Here is a 19,321-nt window from a genome sequence, read left to right as displayed (position 1 = left end):
GACCCGGCCTGCCGACTGGCAGGTAAACAGGCCCTCCAGTGGTTACGAAGAGGGCCAGCTCGGGCTTGAACACCATGGAAACCGACATAAACAATGGGTTGAAGTTGTTGTCTGGAGCTGACTGTAATCAACACAAAAATTGTAGGTAATGTAATCTGTGTTTTAAATGTGTTATATTTCAATTTTAGTGACTCATGTTTGTAGCTGTTTTCTTTACTGCAGGAGGTTAATAACTGTGTTTGCTGTTTTTGCTAAAATAGAAGGAAATGTTTCAAGTTTCTCTGCATATTTGAGTCAACTTGATGGAAGTAGATTTACTTAAGTCCTCTAACTTTACATTTGATTAGACTACATGCTTTTATTCCACTACATTTATCTGATAGTATGGTGACTTTGTAATATCACCCTAAATCTACAAAGTACAATAAAATAAGAAAAAATATATATAATATTAAAAAGAAAAAATTTTAAAATGTAAAAATCTACTACCCAACAAAATATAAAGTTAGTATATACAATATATACAATATATATATATATATATACACACAGTATATGTTCAGTATATATAGTCACACATGAAAGTAATTAAATGAGTCCCATCTTCACCTATTGCAACATTAAAGAGATGTACACATTAGTATATCAGTTATTCCAATATGATCCAGTGATACAGACAGTTCTAAAGTTGGCCTCTTTGCATTATGACTAATTGGCATAATTATTAAAAACATAACATTAAAAACAAAAACTGTAATTTATCTATAAATCTATCTAATTTATCTATAGCTTTATAAAAGTGCATAAGCTGATTATTTTTCATAATCACACATGGACTAGTCGGGTGTATCTCGCCCTTTATGAGCCCCAAGACAAACTGATCATGCATGTACAGGTCGGCACGCCGAGGGTCTTGTGGCTCTTTTATCATGACCTATGTCCCTTAAATGTAAAGTGAACTTTCTAATAGGCTCTTCTGGCCTTTGTCTGCAGTCATAAAACATGGCACGCAAGGTACCCACAGCTGTTTTGTCCCCATACAGTTCTTTAAATTGAAGAAAGATCTTATCTGGCGTATCCCGCTCCACCTGCTCCAAAATAAGAATTTCATGTTGTGGTTCTCCTAATGCACTCAGCACAAAAATCACACTGCTGTTCTATAGACCACTTTTGAGCATGGAGCATTGCACTAATCTGGCTCTCCCAGTCTTCATAATTAGTGTTAAGGCCACAAAATTCTGGTACCCAAAATGCACCAATAAAAAATGGTTCATCAGCCATATTGATCAGTCTAAGGCAGGTGGTTTTGTATGCTGGTCAAAAATCCTGTCGACAAACGCCAAATATTACGTACGGCTCAAAATGGCTCCCGTACAAGAACGTAGTAAGCTCTAATATTGACCAGTAAGAAACCACCACACTCACACTGCAGTGGGGTACACAAGATTTAGTTTTCTTCCTCCAAGTCAGACTACTGGCTGAGGACACAAGTCTGGCCTGGAATCCAAGGCCCAAAGCCACCAGGGTCAGGATTGTTAGCCTGGTTACAAACATAGAAAGGTGGTCACTCAGAAGAACATGTAGCCAAAAACATATCAATCCTGCATCTTCCTGAGAAACGCTTTCCATCCACTTTATTAGGCCTGGCGTTTGTTGGAGGATGGATCTCTACACCAGATCCTGGGGGTTCCACTCTCAAATTCAAACTTGTCCAAATCTTGACCAATTTCCTTTCCTTGGGCACAGACGGTCTCTAATCCAGTCTTTTTATCCCAGCAGATCCACATGAATCCTAATTAAAATGAGTCCTCCCTCCAGCATCATTAGATTCTTTTAAAAGCAAAACCAGGTTTTAAAAAAAGTCATTTAAAATGTGCACTTTACATCCTGGAGTCTCCAAGGTCAACTGGCTTCCCTGCTGCAACAGTGTCCCACAAACAAACAAAACAAAACAACAACCACCCCTTCCTTCCAGTTTCCTCTGCTCCCTGTACTCAACTCCAAATAGCTGGCAGCTGGACTAGAGTAGAATCTCCACTCCCATGGGTGTGGCCGACACCTCACAAAGACACAAAAACACCAAAGCAAGCAATTAGTAAAAAAAAAAGAAAAGTAATGCCAACCCAAATGTTTAGTGGAGAATTCTCTCAGTTCTTTTCCACCATGCCACACTGCAACATATACAAGAGTTAACACACCAGACACAAGAGCAGAAGACAAAATTAAATGGCAGTATTGGTAACTCGCTGCTCACTGAATACAAGGAAAATTCAGTCATTTTCATTAAGGTCTTATAGGCAGAGAGAGATTTAAGGTTGAAAACTGATTTATAACAAGTCCCCACACAAGTACAGATAAAGCATTAAAAGCACCTTACCAACAAACAAGAAGTGCAATAAATTAGTGAGATAAGATACACACTGTATGAGTGCAGAGGCCAGATAGGAAAAATTGTTGACAATTTACTTTTAAAATATGCAAAAGAATATCTTTATTGTGCGAGTCTTAAAATGTTAAGAACATTTTTTTTTCTCCTTCAGTCTGAACTAGAGATCCCCGTCACCATTACCATGTCTTCATGACCAGTTGATACCATGGGTGTATCTACTTGGATGATGAGGGGTAGCAGTAGCAGCCACCAATAGTTTTTGGGTTTGTTTTTTTTTTTCCATTATGTTGGTCTCCCAGGAATCATGGAATATGATGATGATGATCTGTGAGGTGACATTAAAATAGCCAGTCTTCCTTTTAACTGTAAACCAAAAGAGAGAAAAACTAAAGAGATGCCAGTTGTGTTCAGTTCTGACCCTTAAACCTGACTATCAGTCGTCCATCTTTAAAAAACTTGTACACAAAACCGTGTCTTGTCCTTGTAACCGTCTATTAAACACAGTTAGCTAATGATCAGAGATATGAGGAAGAAGGCTGTTGGCATCTGAGCAGCAGAGAATTTAAAAGCTTTGACTTTGAAAAAAGTCCAAAGGTGAGGTAGAGAGTAGTGGGTAACAGGCTGAAGGGGACTGCAGAAACTTTAACTGTCAGGTTAAGTATTATTTTCCAAAGACTTCATCTCATGGACATGCACCCAGTTTATTCCCAGGGGGACACAAGCTGTTTAAGGGTTTCTCCCTTTAAGCAAGCAACTAACTACTTTTTAAAGTAGTTAGTTACATTTCTACTGCTCCTATCCATGCTTTCATTCACTCGTCTCAGTTTTGCTGCAGGACACGCGTCACAACACCAGATGCTAAAGGAAAAATGAGACCCCAGCAGGTTTGATTAAACAGCAGAATCTGATGTTCTGATAATGAGAATGGAATAACTGCATCAGTCATGATATTTTAGAAAATGCCTCTTATCAGTGTTACCCAATCCTTAATTCCCCCGTAGAGAAGCAGGTCAGACATTTATGTCACGAAACATGCAACGCCCTGCAGTGAACTCACTGGTTCTCAGTAGTCAGTGTTCATGAAGGTACCCTACATAAGCCACGTCAGTTTCAGGCCAGTAGCACAAAGCAGCACAGATTAAGTAAAAGAACAATGGTTATGTAAAGACTAAAGGAATTAGCGTGAAGAGACTCACAACTGCTTTATGGGAAGAAAACAAACAAGAGCATCATTTTCTGTCGCCTCTTTCTGCTCTGCATGTGTTCGATCCTCTTGTGTCAATACTGATATCTGACACGGGCAGTCCTCCACTCTGCCTCCAACCTTTGTCTAAGTCATGTTCTGCACCCATGTTCCCTTCCTGCTGCTTAAAACCTGACAAAAAATACACATGGATGTGGGAACCATCTCTGTTCTTGTTGTGTTTTCATTTCAGCCTTGCCAGCATGAGTGTAACACTCTAGCAAGTCATAAAAAATAAATAAATAAAAACATTCCCTGATATTTTCTTGGTTTCGGATTTTTGAGGCAGATATACAACATGTCCAAACCTACCTCAAATTTACCTCAGGGTGATATATTGATTAACGTGGAACAGAGCAGGGTAAATAAAAAATGTAGCGTATTTATTTATTTGAAGTTCTTCTCAGTAGCTGATGAAGATACAAGCAAAACAAAAACTACAAAGTCACCTTTCCAGCTATAAACTATCCCTGACAACGCAGAAGAGGCTCCTTCTGATTTGTCAGAATGAGCTAAAAATAAAACAAAAACCCCCCCACACCCATTAGGGCAATATAATGTCAAGTCAGTATAATGTCAAAAGCAGTCTTGCTTGGTGATGTACCTCAACACTCTGAAATGTCACTCCTAAGTCTCCTACAATGGCAGCTGAGGTTGTTTTTGATAGTGTTATAATAAGCTCTGGCACAATGCATTGACATATACAGCTAAAGTGTTGCTGCGACATTTAACTAAACATTGCAAAGCGTGAATCTAATATTTCTTAATATTTTCTAATTTCATAATCAGCATGTGCTGATGCAGGTGCTCAGTTTAAAATTTGGTAAAGTGTGTTCTAAAACTAAAAAAAAATGTAAATAAAGATTAAAAATATGCTCACAAGATATGTAGATATTTTCATTGTTATGTGTTTTGTGCTTTTCGATAATATGTTACATTTGGCCTAAAAATAGTTCAAAGATTTTCAGGTGATTCCTCGCCCTTTCTCACTGTCTTTTCACTATTACAGTTTACAAAAAAATTAAAAAATAAAAGAAAACTGTGTGATTCTTTCCCATTACCACAGTGTTACTATGACATCTGGACAGATGGTGACATGTGAGGCTGCACTGATACCACTGCTCCTGGGAAAGCAGGGATGCAACATCACGTTTGTCCTGGAAAGCTCTGAGAACATGAAAGCTGTTCTGGGGTCAGTGAAACACCTGCTGATCCAGACGTTACTGAATAAAGCGTCTCACAGGGACTCTCTCTTCAACATCATGAGCTTTTCAAGCAAGGTGAGGGGGATCTGGTAATTTGGGGCTTTTAATAATTTCTTTGTATATGCTCATTTCCAGGGTAGAATGGTTGTACAGCATACTATTAACTTAAAACAAGAATCAGGTGCACAAGTTTGAATTTCTTTTGGAGTTTTGATCCAGTGGATTCACACACAGGGCTTTTGATCACAGCTGTGTATAAAGTCAGTCAAGTGCAAAATTGAGTAAACTCATATAGTATACTACCTCACCTTTATATGATATGATTTTTAAATAACTAATCACTCTTATTCTTTCCTTTTCTTCATTTTTTTTTTTTATCTCACCCTGAGCTTTTAGTACTGTGAGGACATTTTTTTTTCAAGCTTGAGCAGAACCTCAGATTTACTGAGTCTTTCTTTGCCTTGAAGGTGACCTGCTGGTCCGGCCACATGTGCTCCTGTGCTCCTGACACAGTGTACACGGCTCTGTCCTGGATTCACTCCATCAGCTGCAGCTCAGGCAGAGATCTCTTGTCTGCTCTGAGTATTGCTCTCACCGACCCTGCCTGTCATGCCGTCCACCTTCTTTTCACAGGCTTTCCTGATCAACCAGAGGCCGTGCTGAGAGCTCTTCCTGCCCTGGCAGTTGGGAGGCCTGTGAACGTTTTCTACCTGCAAGATTTAGGAAATAAACTGGACAGAAACACTAGGGACTATCTGCAGTCTTTCACACAGACCACAAGGGGGAGCTGTTATCTGATTCCATTCGATTTGAATGGCGCGCTGGAGAAGGTATAGGCGACTGAGAATTGCTCGGCTGTTCTAAAAAAATAGGCCCTACAGTGACTGTGAGTCTGAGTATGTGTGGTTCTATCACTGCTGTCAGGTGATTCCTCTGTATGTTGCTGAGAGCCAACCATCACTGCCAAGCTTCAATCCAGCCAAGTGGTGTTGTCCCCCCACCTCTGTCACAATACCACAGCTGCACCACATATCTTCACCCTTGCTCAGGTCTAGTTGCACAATTATTCAATCTTTTTACATTTTAAGCATTGTTTTAACAACAATTTAACACCATAGGAGCAGTCGGAGTAATCCCAATCTTCCGGTTACCTCCTGTATCCTGTCTGGTCAAACCCTGAGCAGCCCAGAGTTCTTCCCAGGATGCAGAGTCCTAGCCAGGAGAGAGGGGGACGGCCTTTATTACATGGGCACTGTCATAAAACAAATACAGGTGACACATGACTGTTGAATATTGTTTCTACTGCAGCTAATACGGGCAAATATTTTGTCAGCAGTTCAGTTTTTTTACTCCCGCATAAGCACAACCATTTTAAAAATGAAACTATAAATTTACAGTATTTGCTGACTTTAAGTTTAAGGGTATTCAGCCACACCACTTTTAATGTATTACCATCTGGATGAGTGCACAGGGGCACATCAGCTGCACTGAGCAGGGCTCTCATTGATGCTGACTGCTTTAATAAGCACTTTGCCCGAAAATTTTCCCATCTGTACCAGCTGTCACGGGATCAGTGGTGGGGTACATCTGGGTAAGGTCGCCAATCTCTCACAGCGCTCTCCTTGTGCCATCCCATTTAAAAAGTGGCGGAAAAGCTCCTGGTCTTTAGAGGAAAAGCAGAATAAATATAGAGCACTTAATCTATTGTGACCTAGCTTCAGTACAATCCAATAAAAACTGATCATAACAATATAACCTGATGAACAAAAAAAAAAATGTTTTAGTCTCAAAGTCACTGCTCTTATCCAAAAGTCAGAGGTAACGGACTGCAATGGACTAAAAATCAAATTTTAAAAAAGGGATGAGTGCCGCTAAATATTTACAGACTGTCTTCCAATTTTAGGGCTGCAGTGGAATTTGGGTGGTTGACTTTGACCATGCAGAAAGTGCAACGTTTGAGATTGTCTCCTCCCAGCGCCAGCTCGTTTGCTCACTTGACATGGTCAATGACAGCAGAGATCGCACATGCAGGCTGACTCCTGGCGATGCTGTCCTGTCACCATGGGAACAAGATCTGAGAAGATACGGTCCAGGTCAAGTGGTGGCAGCCACAGAACATAGAGATGGTTATGGAGGTACGGCAGAAGTCGTATATTTTATAATATAACATCATCATATGACATTCAGTGGTGTGGATGCAATCGAGGATATTTTTCTTTATAGTCAATAATTCTAATGAGAAGGTTTTCAAATGGGAGACTTGTTTCCTAAGATAAATATTCACATGATAAATCACCGATGTCTGTTCATGACCACCATCTGTAATCCACTCAAAGGGCCCACTTTTCCTTCCTGTAGGTAACGGTGTTAGAAGCCTCCAGGTGCTGATGTGGAAGAGTTGTGTGTATGTGCTTCCTGAAAGTCTGGTTTTGCCCATTTCTGCTTCTCGCCATGCCAGAATAGTACGGGAGCTCCAAGCAGTCACTCACAATCAGTGCTGCAGCTGGCTTTGTGCCCCCCAGCTGTACTGCACCGACTGCTGCCATTCAGCATGTGCCTCTTGCTGCTGTTCATCCTGTTTAGTTCCACCCAGTCTTGGAGCTAGCTTTGAAACATCAGATGAACTTGATAAAACAGATCAAGTCAAGCAGGTGGACCGCAGAGATGCAGATGTGAGGACGAGTGACCCCGAGTTGCCATCTTCCTCCTCCTCATCTCTTTCCCATTATGATACCAGAGCATCAACTTCTCCTTCAGTGAAGATAAGAAGTAAACAACAGCGTCTTCCCTGGAGATACTGGAGAAGAACTGGACCAGAACCACAGCACAGGCAGCCAGGTGAGAATCAGACACACACTGAGTTAATAAGTTCTGATCAAAAGAAAACTGGGCAAAAAAAATAAAACTTGTGAATAAATAGATCACAGGGAGAATCCATTTGAGATATCACATAAACAAATGGGTCCTACAGTGTTTGAGGTTAATGACACATTTACTGAGAACACTGGAGTGTTACTGTTAGAAGACAGGAAATATTGAAATTTAAGATTTAATCACATCATGTTTAAAAGCCCTTGTTTTGACATCATCTACTTAAGTGTATGAAATTAAACATTTTAAAAGACTCTGTACCTGACCTTATGTTACCTGGTTGAATTTTTGTTCGTAAACTCATAAATAACTTGAAAAAATCTGTGTATTTCCATCTGCTAGTCTGTTCTTCTCCAATCTTAAAAACATCCGATCCTCTTCGCCTTTTTTGGGTGTATTACTGGGGACCCCAGTAAGCGCTGTGTAGAGTGGTCCTGAAACCCTTCCGATGATGTTTTTCATATTTTGACTAAATGTTATTCTCTGTTACCTTTATAGCAGATGCTGCTTGCTACAGTGTGGGTGCACATGAACACATACATGTTGTTTTGGATGTATTGTAAACATAAATGCATTCCCAATCCTTTTACCCTCACGTTTAACGGTCACAAATAAGTGCAAAGTTGTCTCACAAAATGTCAATAAAGATCCAACATGCTGTTTTTGATGATAGCAGTATACAGTATGCATTCTGATATGTGTGCAATATGTATGAGCTCAGATGGAATTTATTTTTTTGTGCAGGGAGTGCTGGTCCCAGGAGGACAACCCAACCTGTGAGTTTCAGCATCCCTGAACCACAAATTAGTGCCTCACCAAATCACAGCTCCCTGTTTCAGTCACTTCCTGGCACCAGAGGAAGAAGAGCAAACATTAGAGACATTTTGTCGACAACTAGCTTCAAACCTCGACCACCAGTGGGACTGCAGTCTCTCTGAGAACAATGCCATTATATTTACATATTATCTCAGTGTATAAACTCGTGTACAGTGCATGTTGAAAAGACAAAGAAAAAACTGATTACAAAAATATTTTATTTCAATACACTGATGTGGTCTTAGTGCAGGTAAGAATGTGTTTAAGTGCATTACAGTAAAATAAAATGTAAACTCTTAATGCAAAAATCTATATACAAGAAGCAAGAAACAAACAAAGAGCATGTGCAATGGTCAGTTGTTATTGAAGGTTAAGGGTGGCAGGTTTGGTCAGCCGATGAATCAAGGGTCAAAGGTCAAAGGTGAGGTTGACACTCTCCCCAGCTTTAACACTGACCAGCTGAGTCTGCTGCTGTGACTCTGCCATACTGGCAGTGATGGCATATGTTCCAGGTGAAAGCTCGATATAAAAATCCTCACTGGAGCCAGACACGTGGTGCTGAAAGCAACAAATAAAAAGATTTTAATGCAATGATTATTTTTTACATTTTAGATGAATTAAAACCAAACTTTTTGACAACATGTAAATGGTAAAACTCAGGCCCCCAAACTGAAATTTCAAATTTCATCTATACAACTTCAAAGGAGTTTCCTGAATTCTGCTGGTACTGTCTATTCCACTATAAAATGCTAACTTTCTGAAGCCTCCAACTCAGTTTTTTGATTCGCTTTTCCTCATGATCAAGCCACTTTTTTGGCCAACACATTACCTACTGTAAATTGCTTAAATATAAAGCCTTAAATGCTCTGGGTTTGTCAGCGTCTGAGCTTTTCCTATTCCAAATAATCAAAAACACTCAACAATGCAGAATTACTTGGTATTTGTTGCATTTCCTGGTTGGTAGCGCAGCTGTTGTCTTTGCAGATGCTGGCTGTGTGTGAAACCTGGACATGTGTTTCTTTTCAATGTCACTGGGCTCCGTGCAACAGCCAGACTCGTAAAATCTCTGCAACAAAGACAAAATCCACATTTTATTCTCCCAGGTCTGTAGCTGGAAGTCCATATAGAGGTGCTTTAGGACATAGTCACTAACTTTGCAATGACTAGTGGTTTGTGCCATGAACTCAGCGATTTTTGCAAAGGCATCATCAAGCTCTGTGGGATTTCTCTGGAAAAGCAAGAGATGATAAGAGACAAGCGGATAAAAAAAAAACTTTAAACAAAGAATTAAAAGTATTTATATTTAGATTACATTATAAGGTTATATTATTATAAATATTAAAGGCAAAAGATAAAAGCACCTCATCAGCTATATCTGTGTCTTCATCTGCCATAGTGGGGTTTTGGGATGCAGTGCTCGCCCAGTCCACACTCCGCCTGGAGGCTCGCTGCAGCACCTCCAAGCCCAGACTGGCAGAGCGCTGCAGGGAGGACTCCAGCCAGGCTTGGCTGTCCATGGGCGGGTGGAGGGAAAAACTCAGGTGCCCTTTACCCAAGGAACGGGCACAAAGAACGCTTTAAGATCACTTTACTGGACACAAATATTGAAAAGACAAGAATTTAATTGTAAATATACCAATCTAGTTTGAAAAAAATAATACAACAAATGAATTTATCACTTACTGGGACTTTTTAAAACTAAGATGTCAAACTGCTCTGTGGATCCAGCCTATCTAATAGGCAACTGATTTTTCTAATCTGATATTGAGAAAACCCTTTTTCAGCTGCTTCGTAAGAAACACAATATGCCAGAAAACAAGTAAATAGAGCTACATCAGTAGAAAATAAGACTGTTAACAAATTTTGGCCAGTTAACAAAGATCAATGTTTTTTTTTTCCTCCGACAAGGTTTGAACCAACTATAATCACCTTAAATGCAGTGTGGGAAACGGGAACGTATGGGACGGATATCCTAGAAACAGCGCATGCGTGCAAATTAAATCAGCTGGGCTGTCACTTCTTTCTGAAGCTACTTACTTTCAACTGTTAAATAAGACCCGTTTCCCTCGATGGAAGCTCAGGAACACCGAGACGTGAAACGCTTCGAAGTGCACGCCTCACATTCTAGAGCATGACGTAGTCACAACATGTAGAGCACATTCTGCTTATTCCAGGAACCGTCAACAAACCTCATGTCAGGAGACTATTCGTCTACCTGCTCTGCACGTTTAACATGTACGCGGGTTACTGAATGCAAAGTTAGACAAAACTGTGCTCCGTACACGTACGCTACAACGGGGTTTGACGTTTCCCTCGTTTCAGTCGCATTCACGTCACGCTTTTAGCTGCTTTCAAATGACATGACAGGAAATCCTACATGTTAAAGCCCGCCCCTTAGTGGTGGAGGAAGTATTCAAATCATAAACCAGAGTGAAATTTATGCGTTTAACATGTCTGCACAATCACGAAAATGTTGCTTGAAGTCAGTTGTTGTGCTGTATCTTGTTATCTTTTCTGTGCAGTTTTGTGGAAAGCAAATAATGAATATTTCGATTGTGGATTAGTCTGCATTTTTGTCTCCATCAATCAACTAGTTAATTCATAAAACTTCAAATAGAAAGAATCAAAAGGAAAAGCAAATAAAAGAGCAGGACTGTCCCCAGCTACCCTGAATCTTCAGTGAAATTCATAAATTCATGTTGCAATGTCTAGCACACTGCCAGCATTTCCAAGGAAAGCTCTTAAAATGATGGACAATCTGCATGACAACAATTACTGAATTGTTTCAGCTTTGCTTGCACACAGATGCAATTGAGAAAACTTTAATATTTACAAATATTAAAGTTTCATTTTTGACTGTTTTATTCTATACATGACTTGTCAGATGCACCATTTTGGGCCTCCAGACTACAAAACAAGCTGTTAAGTTATATCTGGTAGTTTGTGTTGGGTATCACTGCGTACCAATAATCAAAATTCTTTTAAAGGTAGCAGTTTAAAAGCAGCTGATTAAGCACTATATAAACAAGTACCTCAGAAATTTGAATATACATACATTTTGCCTCTAATTGGAATGACGTGACAAAAAACATTATCAGAATTAGCTTTCTGACCATTTCTTTAATTGTTCAATGTCGTGCTGACTTTCTGAAGCACATATGGCAAAATTTGTATTTTTTTTGGTGAGTTTATATTATTATTACCAAAAGCATAGCAATACCGTTTCGTTGTAAGTCATTAGAAACGACTGACTTTTGCTATATTAAAAGAACAAAACAAGAAGTCTGTGCATTTTTAAAGATTGTTCAGTCTGCAACTTGGACACTTGTCAAAAAGATTTTACAAGGACAAGACCAACAGTGCTAAGGATCCAGGTGATTTCCTCACATGAAAACGTTTCCTCTGTTCCTCACACCTTTCAATCAAAATTAACAGCGTCGTTTCAGTTTCCATGCCAATCAAATTGCAAGTTGGGAGTGGGGAAAAACAAACAAACAAACATTACACACACACACACACACCAGTTTCCATTTATACAGTTTATTTCTGCAAAAACACACAGACAGGATCATTATGCCATCAGCACGCAGGCTCCTCCCACTGCCTTGATCTTCTCCTCGGCCTGTCGGCTGAAGAACTTGGCCTTGACGATCACAGGCTGCTTGGGCAGCTTGCCTTTGCCCAGGACTTTGTAATATCCCTGTGAAATAAAGCACAGATGGAGATCATTATTTTATCTGACAATACCACTGTAATATTTTCTTATAAGACTAACAGCTAAAACTACAACATGTAAGCCAACCTAAGATGAACTGATAACCACCACAAACAAAACCACACTAGTTAAGTAAAAAAGTCTGTCGACCCAACAAAACACAAACGTTAGAAATTAGCTTGCCGAGGAAAAAGGCTGCTGGTTCAACTCTAGCCAGAGACACAAATCCCCTTTGGGGTTGCGTCAGGTAGAGCTATGCCCATTATAAACTTCTGTAAAGAAGGGAGTGTGCTAAAGTGAGCACAACAAGCAAAATGCAGCAAAAAAAGTCAAGTTTTAATAGAAAAGAGTAACTATTCTATAAAAATGAAAGTATGTTTACAAAAATAAATTATTTTCAATGACTGAAAACAGAAAAATTATCCGGTACAAATCCAGAATTTATAGCTCTTTAAAAATGTAAATGTCTGAGTATACTTTTGTGTAAAATGGAGGAAAAAAAGTCCTGAAAGCAGAAAAATGAAAGAAAACCGAAAAGCCTTAAATCCGTTTTATTAACAGTATGTACACTTCTGCACCAAATTCATCAGAAACCCATCCAAAAGGTTTAACTTTCCACTATGAGTGTTTCAACTGTATAAAGGACACCTGTTCTTAAAAAACAAAACCAAAAAAACACACAAAACAAAACCAAGAAAACAGTTTATGAAGCCTGATTCCAGCTGCTCAACAAGAAAACAATCCAATTTCCTAAGGTGATAATCAATGCCGACAAGTCGACATGCCACCACCTACTCCAAGCCACAGTAAAGTTGAGGAAAAAGAACTCCCGTAAAGATTTGAAAGGTCCAATTATTATGATTCAAGAACATTTTTAATAATGGCAAGATTTCGCAATACTTACAGCGCGCACAGCATCGATGATGGGGGCGGGTCCATCGGGCTTCTTGCTGTAGTTGATCCTGGTCTGCTCGCTCACCAGTGTCCACAGCTTGTCCAGGTTGATGGTAGGGCAGTGGGAGGTATTCCTCTTCAGGTGGTAATGTCTCATGCCCACCTTACCAAAGTATCCTGGATGGCTGAGGGCAAACACGAGGAAAGAAAAGAAAATCGAATGTTTTCAAACTAGAGCAAAAAACACTAAAATTTTAAATATTAACATTTAATCAAAGTTCACTTTTGACATTCAAATTTAGTGGAATACTATAAACTACCGCCCAAATTCCAATGTGACAGGTGCATCAGCAATGTGTATTAAAGTGTTTGTAACTGTCCATGTGGATGACTGGACTATAGGAGAGGCCAGTCGGTGAGTAGGACCAGTCTTTGATCTAAGAGGACTCAAGCACACCAAGACAATGAAGTCTGTCAAGATGAGACTCTAGTCTCTATAGAAACATTAGATAAGTGCATTTCTCTTCCTACAGCCTTTTTTACAAGCAGGTAAAAACTAATCAGCACATCTCTTAACTGGACAGCAGAACTAACCCTGCACAAATGTGTTCCACCGATGTTCCAAATTGGGAGAAAGTTCAATAAATTCTTTGTGTTCATAATACACAGTATCAGTGCACTGCTCTCCATATCTTTCAATATGGTCTACCATATTTCAGATTTACTGGATGAAATCTTTACTCTTTCTTTGAAAATGCAGCTGTTTAGGTATTAATCTACAGAAAGACTGGCCAGACTGCTGCGGTGGCATCTCAATCAGCTACCTCAACTCTCTTCCACCTGTGTGAGGTACACTCCAATTCCACTGCCCTACTGTGACAGTAGTCCTTGTTCTGCTGTAGGTCACCAAGGCTGCAGAGCAGAACAGGGACTATTGTCAGCAGCCACAACTCAGCTGATATAACTTGAGTCCGTCTACAGGTTGAGGGGCTTGCTGAATTTGCCGCCGATTAATTCTGTTATATATTACAGCAAGCTCTACAGTACACAATAATATATTGTTAACATATACTATTACTGTAAAACCTCATCTAGGAAACACTACAGCTATATAGGATAGGGTGATACATTGAATATACTTGATGTATCATGGGTTTTTCCACGAACGATGGTTAAAATGGTTTTAACATAAACATCAAGTTGAAATTGCCGCAATATAAAGCTGTCTGCATGCAATTCACTGTCAGTTTTTTTTTCTCCCACACGCTGCAAATGCATCATTAATCCCCCCTCCCAACCGGAAAAATTTCTACCTGTGCTGAGCATGCGTGTTTACTACCTGATAAGGAAAAATATGGCGACGGCCGGAGTTACAGAGGACGGAGGGAATGAGACTGTTGTTTGGATTTCACAAGGAGGAGATTGAACAAAATACGGTAATTTGCAAAACATGCTATAAAACTACTGACACAAAAAGGTAGCAATACCACAAATTTATTCCATCAGCTGAAAAGTCATCCACTGCAAAATGAAGCCTGTTTTAAACCCTGCATGTCAGCATCTCCCACACAGCAAAGAAAACGTTAAATAAACCAGCTGTGATACCTGTAATGGTTGTAGGTTAGTTCTTTTTATAGCAACTATCTAAACGTTCGTTCCTGTAATTTTAAGGCCATCACATTTTTTGGTTTGCACTTTTTATGTTATAAGATCAAAAGAGCACCTTTCTAATCTCAATTGTTTTAATTTGTCTCGTGAATTCTTGCCGATTTACTTTTTGTTGCTATGATCTTTTGTTTGTTAAACATCTGGTGTTGACCACAGAAAGAGACTTACTGTGACAGTAGTTATTTGCCAAAAACCTCTGTGTGCAACAAATGGTAAAAAACCCCAAAGATTTCAATTCATTCACATATATTATTCTCAAAAATATTATATAGTTAATTTGAAAGAATATACCAGTGCAATTTTAGGCTCTATATGGCTGAAAATAGTTTTTTTGTGATACAGCCAAAAATATTGTGACATTAGATTTTCCTCATATTACCCAGCCCTACTGCTTTAGCGACAAAACCTGGCTTCATCTCTAAAGGAATCCAACACAACAACCCAAACCATATCAGGCAACACTGAGGGACATAATCTAACTTAAATATCTGAGGTAAAAGCATACTTCTGTGTATTTTAGACATATTACCTTACAAAGACTTTTATGGTCAAATACAGGAAAGCCAGGTTTACTTCAGTTCCACTTTACAGGAGTCACACTGTACTCAAACTTCACTAATATCATTATGAGTTACTTACTATTTGTCGAAGTTGATTCTGTGGTGATGCATGCCACCAGCATTACCACGACCTCCAGGATGCTTCCTGTGCTTGCCTGTGGAGAGAGTCGGTAAACGTTTACTCCATCTCCATATCGTCCGTGGATGAAAATCAATCAATTAAAACTTGTGTCAAAAAGAGTATACTCACCAACGCGACCATGTCCGTGGCTGACATGTCCTCGGAGTTTCCTGGTCTTCGACTTCTTGGTAGGCTGTGAGCAAAGATTTTGCAGTTATTGTTAAAGAAAGGATGAGGTTTATTTGAAACATTAGCTCCCGTCTAGCAAAGTAACAGACTTAACAGTCCGACAGGTCGACTGTGATGTTAGTCTGCTAAGAATTTGTAATAACGCGACTATACATATCATGTTTTCCCCAGAGAAACGCTAAAGTAAACCGCTGAGTTTGTCCGAGTACTTGCATGCTGCTTAGCATGTAGGAGGCTAATGCTAGCTCAACCACCTTTACCGGCAGTTTTAACGCTTTATGCCAATGGTTGTTTCAGGGTTACACCACCACCACCTTGCACATTTAACTCTCACTACGGTTGTCAAAAAATTTACGAATGTTTGTTTTCTGCGTGTGGGTAAAACTGTAGATTCCCTGCTAGAGCCGAGGCCCAGGAGAAGCGACATATCACACACTGAACCCATCAAAGTCCTCACAAAAATGAGTAAATAACGGTAATAACACCCAACATTTATTCCTACAACATGAGTGTATTATAAGACACCATCTAAAGTGGATTACTTCATACAGCTTAGTAAGGATGGAAGTAGATTTAACCCAATTTGGATGGACAGGGATAAGACGTAGAACCTACCATCTTGGAGGCTAGTTGAAAGAGGAACGGGATTCGGAACGAACGCGATTTTGTGCGAGATTTGCCCCCAACAATACAAAGTGCAACAATTTCATAGCGACATCTGCTGATTGATGATAGAAACGACACAAGAGTCAAATGAAAATTCACTTTTTTTAGTCCAAGAAGACAATTGTGAATTTAACAAAAAAGTGATACGATTAATGTGATTGTAGTCTGATATTGATAGAATTAAACGGGTTCTACTTGTATTTTAGCAAATAAATTCTCATGTTACATCAAGCAAATATATATTTGAAAACACAAGCTAGTGATATTTAAGCTAGTGATAAGCTAGTATTTGACTAATGACTAATGACTAAACAAAAATAATACATGAATATCCTTCTGAGATCCAGAAGAAAAAACAATTTAGATATTTTCTTTAGATCATTTAAGTACAGTGACTGAAAAGCAAAAGTTGACTAATGTTTTGTTTGTTTACAGAATGATGTGATATAAGATAATGATATTGTTTTTGTGTCAATTTCTGATAACATGTCTTTTTATTTATTAAAAATGACAGTTAGATGAATGGAAATCTAACATCTACAGAAATCATCCACTTCTACAATTTCATGCAGCCATGGATGCCGCCATGTGCCACAGACCTCACGCCGCCATTACGCCGCCACCTGTCACGGACTCTACCCCGCTGCATGTACCCGAGGGACACCAGAACCTGAACCCAAGTCATTGGGTCCCTGTCTGTTCGTCACACTCGGGCAATCTAAGCCTGCTGGCTTCATGGACAGATAAAGTTGGGTGTAATCTGCGTAGAAGTGAAAATGGCTGCTATTCCTTCTAATGATTCTGCAGGCAGCATGTATAATGTAAACAGAATTAAGGAATCCTGTGGAACTCCATAACTACTGTGTGAAGAGGACTCTCCATTTACATGAACAAATTGGGGTCTATTAGTTAGATATGATTCAAACCACTGCAGCACAGTACCTGTAATACCTACAGTATGCTCTAATTGCTCTAATAGAATATTTTGGTCAACAGTATCGTACGCTGCACTGAGGTCTAGCAGGATAAGCACAGAGATGAGTCCACTGTCAGAAGCCATAAACAGATTATTTGTAACCTTAAATAAAGCTGTTTCTGTGCTGTGATGAGCTCTGAAACCTGACTGAAACTCTTCATGAAGCCATTCCTCTGCAGATGATCTGTTAGCTGTTTGACAACTACTCTTTCAAGGATTTTTGATATGAAAGGAACTATGGAGATTGGCTTATAATTAGCTAAGACCGCTGGGTCAAGAGATGGCTTTTTAAGTAATGGTTTAACTGCTGCTAGCTTGAAGGCCTGTGGTATATAGGCATATAGGTTGATCATATTTAAGATTAAAGCATTAATAAATGGCAGAACTTGTTTGAGACACGTTGGTGGTTTGGAGGAAGTAATTACTGAAATTGGCACAGAAAGATCAATTGGAGAAACAAACTCTAAATAAATATAAATGGCGCTGAAAGTAGCTGTAGATAATGTTAATGTTACATCTGTGAGATGATTATGGGTAAATTTTTCTCTAATAGTTAAAATTTTATTTGTGAAGAAGTTCATGAAGTCATTATTAGTTAAGGTTAAAGGAATGGTTGACTCAACAGTGCTCTGACTTTTTGTCAGCCTGGCTACAGTGCTGAAGAGAAACCTAGGGTTGTTCTTATTTTCTTCAATAAATGATTAAGCACTCTATGAACAAGTTCCTCAAAAATTTGAATACGCATACATTTCGCCTCTAACAGGAATGACGTGACAAAAGCGTTACTAGAAAGAACTTCTGAAAGACCATTTCTTTAATTGTTCAATGTAGTGCTGACTTTCTGAAGCACATATGGCAAAATTTATATCTTTTTGGTGCATTTATAATGCCATTATTATCAGAATCCTAACAAACCTGTTTCATTGTAAGACATTAGAAATGATTGAAATTGTCTTATATTAAAAAAACAAAACAGGAAATCTGTCCATTTTTAAAGATTGCTTGGGCAGCTTGCCTTTGCCCAGGACCTTGTAATTCATCAAAAACCCTTTCAAAAGATTACATTTTCCACTATGAATGTTTCAATAGTATAAAGGACACCCATTCTTTAAAAAAACAAAACCAAGAAAACAGTTTATGATGCTTCATTCCAGTTGCTGAACAAGAAAACAACCCAATACATGTATATATGTCTGTCCCAAATGCGATTTTCGAAAGTGATAATCAATGCTGACTAGTCAACATGCCACCACCTACTCCAAGCTACAGTAAAGTAGAGCAACAAGAACTCCCATAAAGATGTGAAAGGTCCAATTATTATGACAAAAACCGCTAATTAGAGACATTTTAATGAGAGAACATTTTTAATAATGGCAAGATTTAGCAATACTTACAGCGCGCACAGTATCGATGATGGGGGCGGGTCCATCGGGCTTCTTGCTGTAGTTGATCCTGGTCTACTCACTCACTGGGGGGGGGTCATCTTTCAGGAAATAAAGCTGCCTCTTTTAGTAGATTCCTTTGTTTCTGAGTCTTGTGTTTGGCTACTACCTCTGCCTGCCATACCTTGACAGAGATAATTGTCAACGTTTGACTGTCCAGCTTTTCTTTTCTTTTTTTTAATGACAAAAGAAAATGACAGTAATGCTGGTCTTTGATTAAAAACACAGTATCCTATAGACTCTATTCTCCCACCAATCTAGAGATATAAAACAATAACGTAACTAAATCATTATGTGGCAGACTGACAGTCAGTGACACGCTCTGCTTACATTTCTGTCTATGCAGATTTAAATGTTGACTGAAACAAACTGAATATGCCGCTTTCCCCCCCTTCTACATCATTACCTTAGTAAGCTTTTGCCCTGCCCTACCAGTTTCATAGTGTTTGCCAATTATAGTGATGATTTGTACACACTCTGAATAAGTAATCAAATCTGACATCAGCACCACACTCAGGGGTTAATCTTTGACCAGTTTACAAGGACTGAACTCTTTAAACTTGTTA

The 19,321-nt window shown here is 39.1% G+C and overlaps 3 protein-coding genes, 1 long non-coding RNA gene and 1 other non-coding gene across 11 annotated transcripts; 2 read left to right on the top strand and 3 right to left on the bottom strand.

Annotated features, from left to right (window-relative positions):
- Positions 1-65: 65 nt before the first annotated feature.
- Positions 66-8,674, top strand: c7h11orf16 (chromosome 7 C11orf16 homolog). Of its 4 annotated transcripts, none has more exons than XM_039615389.1 (8): positions 66-145; positions 4,699-4,912; positions 5,305-5,667; positions 5,762-5,886; positions 6,022-6,109; positions 6,741-6,972; positions 7,196-7,675; positions 8,453-8,674. In XM_039615389.1, exons 1-8 carry the CDS (start codon positions 75-77, stop codon positions 8,644-8,646), a joined length of 1,767 nt encoding a protein of 588 aa, XP_039471323.1. In that variant the 5' UTR covers positions 66-74; the 3' UTR covers positions 8,647-8,674. The 4 variants fall into 4 exon arrangements, with proteins under 4 accessions (XP_039471323.1, XP_039471322.1, XP_039471324.1 ...); XM_039615388.1 differs by having other exon boundaries at positions 5,956-6,109; XM_039615390.1 differs by having other exon boundaries at positions 112-141; positions 5,956-6,109.
- Positions 8,675-8,759: 85 nt separating this feature from the next.
- Positions 8,760-10,924, bottom strand: akip1 (A kinase (PRKA) interacting protein 1). 4 transcript variants are annotated; one of them, XM_039615393.1, is made up of 5 exons: positions 10,208-10,476; positions 9,886-10,070; positions 9,678-9,752; positions 9,459-9,590; positions 8,760-9,082 (listed from the first exon to the last, which is right to left on the bottom strand). In XM_039615393.1, exons 2-5 carry the CDS (start codon positions 10,039-10,041, stop codon positions 8,933-8,935), a joined length of 513 nt encoding a protein of 170 aa, XP_039471327.1. In that variant the 5' UTR covers positions 10,042-10,070; positions 10,208-10,476; the 3' UTR covers positions 8,760-8,932. The 4 variants fall into 4 exon arrangements, with proteins under 4 accessions (XP_039471327.1, XP_039471326.1, XP_031587770.1 ...); XM_039615392.1 differs by having other exon boundaries at positions 9,886-10,115; positions 10,208-10,475; XM_031731910.2 differs by lacking the exon at positions 10,208-10,476 and adding an exon at positions 10,562-10,924 and having other exon boundaries at positions 8,762-9,082.
- A 1,120-nt stretch (positions 10,925-12,044) lies between these two features.
- On the bottom strand, positions 12,045-16,360 carry rpl27a (ribosomal protein L27a). The gene is made up of 5 exons (XM_031731834.2): positions 16,287-16,360; positions 15,612-15,675; positions 15,441-15,516; positions 13,144-13,318; positions 12,045-12,224 (listed from the first exon to the last, which is right to left on the bottom strand). Exons 1-5 carry the CDS (start codon positions 16,287-16,289, stop codon positions 12,096-12,098), a joined length of 447 nt encoding a protein of 148 aa, XP_031587694.2. The 5' UTR covers positions 16,290-16,360; the 3' UTR covers positions 12,045-12,095.
- On the top strand, positions 13,325-17,483 carry LOC120441203. The gene is made up of 3 exons (XR_005613876.1): positions 13,325-14,569; positions 16,062-16,146; positions 16,852-17,483. It is a non-coding gene; the product is annotated as an uncharacterized LOC120441203 (long non-coding RNA).
- Positions 13,501-13,631, bottom strand: LOC116314035. Its single transcript, XR_004198987.1, has one exon. It is a non-coding gene; the product is annotated as a small nucleolar RNA SNORA3/SNORA45 family (small nucleolar RNA).
- Positions 17,484-19,321: the final 1,838 nt, after the last annotated feature.

Source organism: Oreochromis aureus, linkage group 7 (assembly GCF_013358895.1).
Source record: "Oreochromis aureus strain Israel breed Guangdong linkage group 7, ZZ_aureus, whole genome shotgun sequence".
Lineage (NCBI taxonomy): Eukaryota > Metazoa > Chordata > Actinopteri > Cichliformes > Cichlidae > Oreochromis > Oreochromis aureus.
The sequence above is the reverse complement of the archived record's forward strand: the minus strand, read 5'-3'. Positions and strand labels throughout refer to the sequence as shown.